This window comes from Aulonocara stuartgranti, assembly GCF_965226115.1.
Source record: "Aulonocara stuartgranti genome assembly, chromosome: 6".
Taxonomy (NCBI): Eukaryota; Metazoa; Chordata; class Actinopteri; order Cichliformes; family Cichlidae; genus Aulonocara; species Aulonocara stuartgranti.
In genome coordinates, this window is record NC_138944.1 from 3,875,058 (window position 1) to 3,887,446 (window position 12,389).

Genomic DNA, 12,389 nt, shown 5'->3' on the forward strand with positions numbered 1-12,389 from the left:
TTTTACTGACCTGTGATTCTTATGAAAACGTTAACTTGTTTACTTTAGTGAGTGCAAGCTAAGAGGTTTGTCCGGCTCATCCTTTAAGTCACACAGACATGAGGTCATAAGTGTAGCTCAGAAGCATTTTGCATTTAATTATACTTGTTTACAGTCTTTGTTTGTATCTGAGCGAATAAATAAAAAACAAACAAACAGACTTGATTTGTTGCTTCCACGGTGGAAACAGCGGATTGTAAAAACTTGCAGTGTTTGCAGGGATTTCCTCGAAGGTGGATGTAATTATGATCGTGTTGACTGCGGGTTTGCAGATAAACAGGCGAAGGGGAGGCAGACTCATGATGAAGAGCTACCTCATCGCTCAGGCCTGCTGTGCAGCTTTGCACAGGTGTGGACTGGACTCTGTGAGACGGTGAGCTGTGCTTGTGGCCAGACGAGACGAGACCTTTAAGTACAGACCTTTGGATTTCTTCGTCACGTGACTGCTCTGTATCTACAACCTGCCTTCTCCCAGCCGGCCGTGCGCGCTCACCATTGAAAAACAAAGGTAAACATTTTCTCCAGCACCACCCGCCGCTGCCTAGCTCTACTTTACGCACTATTATCCCCGAAATTGAGCCCCATTCTCACCCCCCAGATTAAAAGCGAAAGGACACGAAGAGACAGGCGCGTCGCTACTCCGGAGAGAGGGACGGGGAGTGTGGGCCTTATCTCTGAAATAAACACTGATCGCAAAGCGAGCTCCGTCACAGGCTACAGCTGCGATTAGCCGGGGCACTTTGGGTGACATTGTTTCCGGAATGTGAGCGATTCGTGGTCGCAAACGAGAGAAAAGGAGCGACAATAGAGCAACGTGGCGGCCGGATTTGTGAAGATTACAGTCAATAAAGTGCTCTGCACAAGACTGCCTCCTAATCCCTGTGTGAAAGGGATGGGCAGTGCACCGGCTGGATCTGACTTTCTGCAGAAAGCTGGGTGGGGAATGGAGAGAGCTGTTCCTCTCTGATCCACACATGCACATTATGGTTACAGCAGGGTGTAGTGCTGCAGATCCAACACAACGTCAGACTCTTATGATTAGTTTCAAATCAGCTTGTTTACATGACGCCGTGAAATCAGTGGTGCTTCTTTAGTTCACTCCCCACCAGGGGCGTTTACGGGTTTTTTAGGGGTGTCACGAAGGAACGACAGGAAATCACAATACTTGGATCAGATGAAAGTAGAGCGTATTGAAAATATGGTGGATCCTCGTGCTCTTAATCAGATGGTATTTGGTGAAAAGTGGCTGCACGAGACTTTATACACAATTTTGTGTTCAATAACTGTTCAGAAAAGTGGTGAAACAGTACAGAAATATGCTTAAAATACCAAAAAGGTTAATCACTGGGTTATAATGAATGATTCATTAATGTGTGAATCACTTTAACGTTAAAGTTGGAGGTGATTTTAATAACTGCTTGAGCAGCTTTATCGCTGATTCTGTCATGTCACTTGGCATTGTGAGATTAACAGTACCAAGTCGGGTTTCTGGATACCACTACTCTTAAGTGCGTGTTTGGGTAGGGCGGGGGGGTGGGGGTCAATCACGCCGCTGTTCCCCACAGCCAGCCACACTTCCTTTTTTTTTTTGTTTCTGTGTCTTTGTTGCAGGATGGCAGAGCCCCCCATGTCATGTGACTGTTTTGTTTCCTTGCCCCCTGGCTCTCGTGATGACCATGTGATTTTTGGAAAGAACTCAGACCGTCCTCGAGATGAGGTGCAAGAGGTGGTCCACTACCCTGCAGCCTCCCACCCTCCAGGCTCCATGCTGGAGGTAAAGCAGCGCAGGAAAAGCCGCAGCTGCTGCTGTGTTTTAAATACACCGTCTGACTAATACATTTCATATCTGTTGGGTTCAAAACAACCTTTTTCAAGGCTGAAGTCTGAAGCAGGGATGTTGAATATTTACACACGGACTTCATGTGGAAACCTTTCCTGTTAATAATTAAAGAGAAGCAACTGTGATGAAGATAAGATAAGATAAGATAGAACTTTATTAATCCCTCGGGTGGGTTCCTCTGGGAAATTCGACTTCCAAAAAAAGCACAGCAACGACCAAAGTTACAGTTACAGAACTGTTATATATATATATACACACACACACACACACACACACACACACACACACACACACATATATATAAATACAGAGACAAATATAAATAAAATATACAAAGGGGATAAATAGAATAAATAGGAATAAAAAATAAATAAAAATAAATAAATAAATAAATAAATAAATAAATACTTTATCCTGTTAGCTCAGCTAGGTCAGCGCAGCCAAGCTTCACATTAATGCAGTTTGTTTTTAATAGGAACCAGGGTCGATACTTGTGGTTGCAAAAACATTTACAGTCCTACAGAAGTCAGTAACAACTTTCCTGCTGGGTTTCTGAGCTCAGCCACTAATTTCAGGTCATACAGAGTAAAACAAATAGATTTTAGTTAAGTAGATGTTGTATATTTTGTTAATTTAAGGGGATATCTTGGGTTTATTCGTTGGTCAACAACTTGTGATCGATAACAGCCGATTAGTGTTTGGTTTCACAGGCATTATCGTCCCTCGGTTTTCACATCCCCTTTGAAACCACAGCGAAAAAACGCTCATCACTGGGTTTCAAAACTGGTCTTCAGATACCAGTGGGTAATGGCGCACTGGCTTTATCCGTCTTGTATAGTGTCTGTGCTCTGAATACATTGTTTATAGCTGTTTTCAGCTCATGAAGCAAAGTATGCATCACAGTGATCTGATGGTGCTGTGGGGTCTAATGATGTCCTTATGATAAGTTGTTGAATGCATTACTGGAAAGTAAAACATTATAAAAAAAAGTCCAGGTTTCTGAGAGTGTATTGCAATCCTGGTGACCCTAATGTTAAATTAGCCTTAGGATAATTTAACATGCAGGTAGAATACAAATCTTTTACCTTTTCATTGTATCCTGACAATTGCTGGATATTTAAGAGCCTGACTAAATGAGTGATGATGTAAGTGAACTGTATCTAACACTGGATCGTGTGCTTGTACTGCTTTTTGTCATCGTTGATCTGAATGACCCGAAACATCTGTTTGGGATTTTGGTACTAAGATATCTTTTTCCTTTTCTTCCACTGTTATACATCAATATGTGCACATTTGTAAGAAAATGTTGTTCATGCTCCACTGTTCATACCTGAAGCCACAATCCTTTTTTTTTCTTCTTCTTTGCAATCTGCAGTGCACGTACATCCAGATCCCTCAGGTGGAGCAGACCAACGCGGTGGTCCTCAGCAAACCTGCATGGATGTGGGGAGCTGAAATGGGCGCCAGTGACAAAGGGGTCTGTATTGGGAATGAGGCAGTCTGGACCCGAGAGCCCGTCGCACCGGGAGAGGCTCTGCTGGGCATGGACCTTGTCCGGTGAGCTGCTGAAAACTTTTGATATTTCTCAGAAATTTGTATGGATTAAGAACAGGATATCAATAAAGGGAAAATAATCCAACTGCTGACTGCACCTTATTAAAGTTGGATTGCATGTATTCAGTAGAAGTACTAAGTTAATCCTCTGAGGCTTTGATCAGAAGGGTGTGTAGATTGTCACTAGCATGTTATGGCAGGTGTAGAGATGACTGTTGAAGTTATTCTGTGTAAAAATACTCAAGCAGCAAAGAGAGACTCTTTAACTGAGCAGCTGTTCTCCAATGCACACTTCAGAGCAGTTAAAGTGAATTCATGGTGTGTGAAACTGATCAAACACTAGATAAACAAATAGACGAAACCTGGCACACACATAACCTAGCATGGGTTCTGATCATCAGACTGGGGCTGGAGCGTGGTGACAGTGCCCGGGCAGCACTGACGGTGATCACCAGCCTCCTGGAAGAGCATGGCCAGGGCGGGCAGTGCAGGGAGGCTCCCGAACCCTTCAGCTACCACAACACCTTCCTCCTTGTGGACCGCAGTGAGGCTTGGGTGCTGGAGACAGCCGGGAGGCTTTGGGTGGCACAGAAAGTCTCAGGTAAGGACCAAGGGTTGAAAAGACTAAAGAAGTAACAACTGTGAGCCAAAAGTTCAGGCCTCACGTTGCTCTGGCTTAAAGGGGGAGGTGCTAAAAGAGTTTGTTTCTGTGCACTCACTGCAGTATAGTATGGCAGCCAAAAGTTACCTTATATGGATCAAAGGGATCATCCCGCTAATTTATCAGCTAATGCTAGTCAGTGTGATTAGTAAGCTACATTCACAGACTGTATGGGTCCAATGTAAGGAGACACCTATCGGGTAATTAGTGCAGTAACATACTAATAAGAACAAGAATGCTGTTCACCAGAACTGAAGTACAAATGTCTTGGAGGTCTGTACCACACAGTTGTTGCCATACTGTTGGTCAGATAATCCATTCAGGTCTCTATCAGGGCACCTGTTCATCAATCCAACCACGTCCCCAATATAGGTCCAAGTAGATGAGTTTAAAAAAAATTTCCACCCCACTCAGTGTTGATATGAAGGGGTGATCATCCATAGAGCTCAAAATTACTGAATGTGCTTCATTTATAACCACATCCAGCTTTTTTCTCCGGTTGTTATAATTGAAGCAAAGATTTTGTGTTTGAAAGCAGGTGCGATTCCTTAGTAACAGTCGTAACAAGGACGAGGATGTCTTTAAAAGTTCATGGTGTGCATGCACCAACATCTCCTTAGTGAAATTTTTATAAAGCCTCTTATTGCATGCTTGCTTAAAGGATTTTATTTTAGAGGGGGGAGGGGAACAATCCTGAAACCTGTTCTCGAACAGAGATATTGAACAACAGTTTCATCCTCTGAGGATGATGAATATCTATGCGTACGTCTGTCTCGACTGATTATCAGTCTGTCCTTGCCGTGCTGCTAACATGGCAGAAGCGTCTACAGGAGAGGTTAAACTCTGTGTGGTCTGTAGATTGCTTAGAGACCACACAGAGGAGCAGAGCTTAAACACTTAAACACTTGGAGGGAAAAGGGTCTCATGCTAGACTTCCTGTTTTTTTCCTCTGCTTTTAACTTTTTAACCTTATATTTTAACAGTTTGCTTTTAAAACTTGTGGGCACAGAAATTTAGTTTAAATGGAGTTCTCACGTTTGCTCCTCTGCTGGTTTCCACAGGGATGTGTGTGCTCTGTTATTTATCCTCTGCACAGATGTGTTACAGAGTATGATGATAACAGGACCATGTTAAAGTACGCAGATGGGATTGTTCTTGTCAGTCAGCTCCAGGACAATGAGACCAGCGTTGGTCTACTACTCTACTTCACTGTGCTCACAAACATCCAGTTTGAGTCAGGAAGAAGATGTATTGACTCAAAGCTAAAACCTTTAGGAATGCCACTGCCTAATTGCTTTCGATTGGCTATTTATTAGTTCACATGAATTTATCTGCATTTGTAAACCGTAACCGGTGGGCAGAAAAGTAAATCCTGATTTTTGATATCCCCTCAATGCACCAGAAAGCAGACTGAGCAGAAATCGGTGTGAAAAACAGGACGTCAGCTTTAGTTTTTTTGGGCAAACTGCTTTTAGAAAGACGAAATCATGAGCTTTTAATAAGTCTGTCTTTGTGGGGTTTTTGTCTCTGATGTTTTTTTTCTCTGGTTTCAGTGTCTATCTTTAATGAATAGAAAGAAAGTGTTTAGCTGATAGATGTGCTACACATCTGCAGTGACTCCAGGTGATCCCACCCCAGAGCTTTAGATCCACTTTGTTAATCTACCTTTCTTCTGATTGGCTGCCCCTCAGCTCTGTATCACATCACACAGAGCCAAGTGTAAAAAAAAAACTGTTTGTGACTGTGTGTTTGCAGCGGTCTGTGTGTTTAACAAACTCAAATAAAAAAAGTAAACTAGGTCCATTCTTGTGATAAGACTGGCCTCCTGGCTGAAATCAGGTTCTAGCAGCTGAGAATGCATGTATGGGAATGCATGTATGGGAATCCTCATGGAGTGATTTTTATCAGCTGCAATCAATCTGCTTTGTGTGAAACATACACACAAACAGAGCTTTTCTGGCTAAATAGGATTTCAGTTGATCTGGTATCTCAAAGACTGACATCTACCTGCTTCTTCCAGAGGGTGTTAAGAACATCTCCAACCAGCTCACCATTGGCAGCGAGATCTCCACAGAGCACCCGGACCTGCGGAGCGTGGCCAAGGCTCAGGGCTGGTGGGACGGTGAGGGAGAATTTAACTTCTCGCATGTGTTTAGTCCCGAGAACCCGCCGGCCAGGATGGAGCTGGCCAAGCAGCGCTACAGGGGAGGCACGGAGCTGCTCCAGCAACACGATGGTAGGTACAGAGCTCGGCGGAGCGTAGAGCTGCCGAACATGACGATAACTTCTCTACAGAGACACTCAGCTCTCTGTCTGTCCTGCTTTCAGGATCAGTGACGGCAGAGGTGATGATGTCCATTCTGAGGGACAAACCCAGCGGCATCTGCATGGACTCTGGAGGTTTCTGCACCACAGGCAGCATGGTTTCCATCCTGCCCAGAGACACCGCTCTGCCCTGCATCCACTTCTTCACTGCCACCCCAGACCCATCCAGGTTTGCCACTCACTAAACTAAGAATTCCTCCACTTAATGCTACTTGAATAACCTGTTTTATCCACTATATGTTCATGGAACGATTATAATATTGTGAGATTAAAGGTCTGGAATTCCTCATAATTGTTTATACAACTTTAGTATTAAGTAAGTTTTAGAAAATTAAATGTAACAACCAGTTAATGTTTAAAAAGCATAAAATATGAATATGTGCTGACCATTAAAAAAGACATCTAAATTCCCCAAACGTCCCTCAAGGTGGTCACTTTGTGCACCTGTGGATTAATTCCAGAAGCCTCTGTGGAAGTCTAATTCTGACCATCTGTGATCTCAAACTTCCAGAGAGCAAACATCAAGTTTACTTAAACTGAGGAGTTTTTACGTAGATTTTATGCTGATTTTCGCTCAACTTTTGGTTGGTCTGCTCCACGAAGCACGCCGTAATAATATTAATTAAATGAAGACGGTCCCTGAGAGTTGCCACAGTGGACGAATCTTCATGTTTGATTTGGTGCAGGTTTTATACAAGATGCCCTTCCTCACGCAACCCTCACGCTTACCTAGACTTACAACCCTAGGAGGCTGGGTTTATGTTTTCTCCTGGTCTTAAAGTAGGCCACTAATAATATTAAGTTCATTAAAGCGCACTTTTTGGATTCTGTATATTTGGACATTTTTACATGGGAGTCTGTTGAGATTGGGGACAGAATCAAGTGGCCATTAGAGGACTGCAGTTTTTGCCGTTTGCATGTTCACTTTTCATTTCTCAGAGCCTGACGTTGCCCCTCACGTGTATCACAGATAGGCAAGTGGTGTGAGTGGGACTTGTAGTGGGCAATAAAATAGCAGAAGAGCTGGAAACAGTTTAGAGGATGATCTTGAAAGGGAGACTGAACAAATTGAAATCTTAAGCGACAGAACTTTATGAGCTCCTCTGATATGAAAGTGTGAAAAGTGTTTTCTTTCCTTTCTAATCTTTAATTTTCTATCCTCTGTATCTTCTTTGGGTTGATGGGAATTTCTGAGTCTCCTCTTTCTCTTTCCTCTTTCTCTCCCTGTCTAATCCTACCACCCTGCTAGGTCTGTATTCAAGCCTTTTATCTTCTCGGACTGTCCCACCCCAGTGCCGAGGGTGGTCTCCCCACAGTTTGGCCCGGACGACCCTGCGAGGAAGCAGCCTCGCTTTCAGAGCCAGGTGGACCGCAGACACGACCTCTACAAGGCCCATCAGGTGGCACTCAACACCATGGAGACCAACCCGGTGGGCACTGATGGATGACCTAGGTCAATGATAGTCCTGCACAGATAATGGCAGTGCATGAAGTTCCGGTTCACTGAGTAAACATTCACAGCAGGATCACTTTTTATTTATTTTCGTTAAAGAGTCGATCCGGATGAGTTGCTGCTGATAAATTACAGGCGAGTTGCACAACCCAGAGTAGACACTCCCAGTGCAGAGCCAAACACAACAGCACCTCACAGATGGTGCAGACAAGACACATGGCATCAGTGCAGACTAAACATAAACACACTACAAGTGCACATTCAAAGCCAAAGAGCAGGGTTTCAAACTGACACCAGAGAACTTCCAAACAGTTTTTCCATTTAGACATTTTAGCTGATTTCCTGTCTGGCATTATGTGCGTGATTACAAGCTGAACCTGAAGTCAGAGGAAGGTCAGCGCCCTGTTTGGGCTGGAATTTTGGCTCGGCACAAAATGAGCATACAAAATGTTTTTGTAGCTTTGCTAATGTTAGCTATCGAAAGCTGCTCATTACACCAAATAAGTGTTGTTTCCTTTTTTTACTCATGACTTCAACTTTTCTTTTGTAGTTTGAGGAAACAGTTTTTTCTCTTTAAAAAGTGACAAAGCCCGCCTTTAAAATTGGTCTGTTCCAATGCGGAAACGTTAGGACAAAGATCCAGAAGATGAAGAATTAAATGGAAATTATTCAGCGTGGATCTATTTAGTATTCGCATATATTCTGTTATATTTAATATTAAAAATGGCCAAAGTTTCAAATTATTATCTCAGCATGTGCACAAGTAATCCTATTCTATCTCTCTCTCTTTTTTAAACTCTTGTCTCTGTATGATGTCATAGAGAGTGGATATCCCTTATATCAGCGCTCCCCAACCCCCGGGCCACAGACCGGTACCAGTCTGTGAGCTGTTTGGTACTTAGCCGCAAAAGTTGAGGCTCGGCTGGGCTTAAAATAGTTTTTATTATTAACTCTGTTTCTCTGGGTCTTTTCCTGTGTGAATGAATAAGTTTTCTTTTCTTTTTTTGGTTTTATCTTGTTGTATTTATCCGCAGCACCATAAAGGCCGGTCCGTAAAAATATTGTCGGACATAAACTGGTCCGTGGTGCAAAAAAGGTTGAGCACTTATATGGCCATCGGCTCTGGCTGTGCATTTTAGTTTAGTTTTTATTTATATCTTGTTAAAATTTTCCTAACTTCTGTTATTCTGCAAACTCTGTTGCTACCATAGTTTGGTACTTTCTACATTTTCGTCAAGTGCAGTTTTTATGAAAACTAAACAGTTGTGTCGACGTCTCAGGAAACATGTTTTTTCATACTTGTGTTAGTATTTTCTTTCCTGTTAGTTAACTAAAGTATATTCAAACTTTTGTTTGGAAGGTAAAGCCAATCAGGAAAGTTTGGTTTAAAGGGAGGTCACCTTAATGGGGGTGGAGCTAAAATATCTTTGTTTAGCTTGTCTAAAGCCTGTTCCAGTATACGGCCCAGTATACTCTACTCTACTAGAGTCCAACAATGAAACGGAGCACAGTTGTAAGGCTCCTTTTAACCAAACAGACTCTCCTTGGAGTTTATTCGCTGACCTCTCACTGGACTCCACACAGTATTCATCAGCAGTGCACCTTCCTCCACTGACTCAGAGACTCAGTTCTCTTATAATTCATTGAATATAACTTTTCTGTCACTCTTTCAATCATTGTTTGATGGTTGATTGGATGTTGGTGTAAATATTTTATCATTTCACATTTGTACAGAGCGCTGATTTATTATTTTGTTATTTTAAAATATAAATACGCCACGAGAGTGAATACAAAGTGCATTTTGTACACCACAGTGGGATTTGGGTAAAGAAAAGCAGGTCTGTAGTTGCGGTTATTCAGACTGCATCTCCCACCATAGACGTGGGGTTGTACTGGATTCAGGACTGTTTTCAGCAGGATCTGACTCCTTTTTAAAATCTGACTGAAGCTTATGATGATGAAAGACGCATCAATTTAGGAGGAGAAAGTAGGGTGTCACATCAAATCAGGTTTCACAGCTTTGTATGATCTAACCTGGGTGTTACTGTTATTCTCATGGCATCTCTGTGGGTTTTCTCTCTGTTCTGTCTCAGGATGAAGGTCTAGCTGTCTACAACATTTTAAGGGACCTGGAGTCTCAGTGTCTGAGCGAGATCGCAGCCATGCTCAGCGGAGAGATACCCGGAGAGGAACTGGGGGACTTATTTTTTGATTGCGTGGACACTGAGATTAAGTTCTACCAGTGAGGAGGTGGGAGGCTGCAGGGATGTATTAGTGTTGTATGATGTGCACGAATGAGCTTTAGGCTGGGATTATTGTCTCTTATGAATGCATACTGTCTTAATATATTCTTTTTAAACCAAATTTAACATGTATATGCAGGATGTTTTTTAAACATGCAAGACCTGCTACAAAAGGTGATTTCTTTCATGTCTGCAGACAGTTAGGTCCATAAGTACTCGGATAATGCCACAACCTTTGGGAATTTATCATGAAATAAGAAGAGAACAGGCTTCACTTACCATCAAATTTGCCTGTTATTCAATTGCCAGTTACTTTTGTACCCCTGAAAATGGCGGGCTAAAAATAGCAATAGTTTTGTTAAACATGTTGAATTAAAGATAAAATTCCACACATCTCGTTTATTTGATTTGAATGAGCATTTTTGCCTTCACATATCATATATTATATTGTAATGCTCTCCTTTCTGAGCTACCAAAGAAAAGTTTTAGAGGTTTACAGATGGTGCAAAATGCAGCTGTTTGCGTTTTGACTAAAACTGGAAAATCTGAGCACATTACCCCTGTACTGAAATCCCTTCATTCTACCTTGTCAGGTTTAAGCAGATTTTAAGGTCCTGCTGCTCACCTACAAGGCTTTAAATGGTTTGGCACCTTCATACCTCTCTGATCTTTTGCACCTTTATGTTCGATCCCATGCTTTCCGATCTCAGGACTCTGGCCTTTTAAAAGTTCCTAGAGCCAGAACAAAGACTGTTGGAGAACGTGCTTTTTCTCTTCATGCCCAATTTTTGTGGAACAACCTCCCTCAAGATATCAGGCAGGCATGCTCTGTGGAGGTTTTTAAAGACCCGCTTGTTCACCCTGTCCTACATGTCTTAATTCTATGCCTTTTAGTTTGTTTTTGTTTTTTCTACATTTTTATCGTTTTTAACTTTTGTTATGTTTTTAACTCGTTATTGCGTTTTTAACTTGTATTGCTATGCATCACTTTTATTTATGTATCTCTTTATAGCTGTACAGCACTTTGTCTGAAAGCGCTTTATAAATAAAGTTATTATTATTATTATGTCCAAAGAAAAACTTGGAATGACCTTCAGATTACAAATAATTATCACTGAAGACTATTTACAAGAAATTCTGGCTCCTTGAAAGTAAAACATAAAGACATGAAGAGTGGCTCAGGACTTTTGCACAGTACCACATATTCAAGTTGAGAATTTTGCAATAGTTTTAATGGTAAAGTGGACACATCTTACCGTAATCATATAGTCTGCAGTGGTTAAAATGTAATTTAAGGTATTGAGATGATCATTTTTAAATCCCTTTTTTGATGAAAGATAAATTCTTTGACAGTGTCGTGAAGGTCAAACACGAACACAAAGCCTTTCATTTAGGAGGAGATATAAACGGTCAGAGAACTCAGAGGTTGTGATTCCTACTTATTGAAATATCCTCCTGTTAAAGTGGGATTTGCTGCTTTGCTCACAGCAAAGCTAATTAAGCTCCTAACTTGCTGTGTTTCATGGTTCTCTGTTACAGCGCCCTCAGGTGGATACTCTTTGTGCTCACAGAGTGGCAGGAGAAGGCCCTGGGACTGTTGCAGACTCCAGCGTTTCTCGTGTTGGCTTCCGCCTCACTTCTGCACCGCACATCTCTGTCCCCATTCCATCCTTAACACAGAATGTCTTAACAGCACATGTGATTGGAGCATATTTATCATCCGTGTCGCCCAGGGAACAATGACTGCACCTCATTAGTGAGAAATATGATGTAGACTACACAGGCGCCTATGTAGAGCTGTGTGACGTTGCACAAATACTGTGAGTACGGCATTCGTTTAACTTTTTGTTTCATGTTGCAAATGAACGGGTTGTCATTCGTTTGGTGGCTCCCTGTAGGGAAGGATATAATAAAGTTAATAAAGTCCTGAGTGTGTTGTGAGCTTTTTGTTCACATTTGCACTAATGGTGGGTCTGCCTGGACGGTCAGCAGGGGCTGAGCTGAAGGAGGGTTTGGTTGCACAATAAAAACTGTGTCAGCAAAGCTGCATTGACTCATAGTGAAGTGAAAACAAAGATTAAAATATAAATTTGTGTAAAAAAAGAAAAAAAAGAAAAGAAAACCCAAACAAATCTGCAATTATAGTATGGTGATCTATCTATAATGTACTTCTCATTAAAACAAAAATGTATCGCTTTGTTCTAGCAAAAATATTATTGGGATGTTGGACGCTGCATGAAATATTTTAGATATTGCAATTTAATTCAATGTTCT

The 12,389-nt window shown here is 41.8% G+C and overlaps 1 protein-coding gene across 2 annotated transcripts; it reads left to right on the plus strand.

Annotated features, from left to right (window-relative positions):
• Window positions 1-233: 233 nt before the first annotated feature.
• On the plus strand, window positions 234-12,045 carry scrn2 (secernin 2). Of its 2 annotated transcripts, none has more exons than XM_082535856.1 (9): window positions 234-547; window positions 1,651-1,813; window positions 3,255-3,436; window positions 3,835-4,034; window positions 6,115-6,330; window positions 6,423-6,588; window positions 7,669-7,849; window positions 9,966-10,122; window positions 11,655-12,045. In XM_082535856.1, exons 2-8 carry the CDS (start codon window positions 1,652-1,654, stop codon window positions 10,116-10,118), a joined length of 1,260 nt encoding a protein of 419 aa, XP_082391982.1. In that variant the 5' UTR covers window positions 234-547; window position 1,651; the 3' UTR covers window positions 10,119-10,122; window positions 11,655-12,045. The 2 variants fall into 2 exon arrangements, with proteins under 2 accessions (XP_082391982.1, XP_082391981.1); XM_082535855.1 differs by lacking the exon at window positions 234-547 and adding an exon at window positions 570-975.
• Window positions 12,046-12,389: the final 344 nt, after the last annotated feature.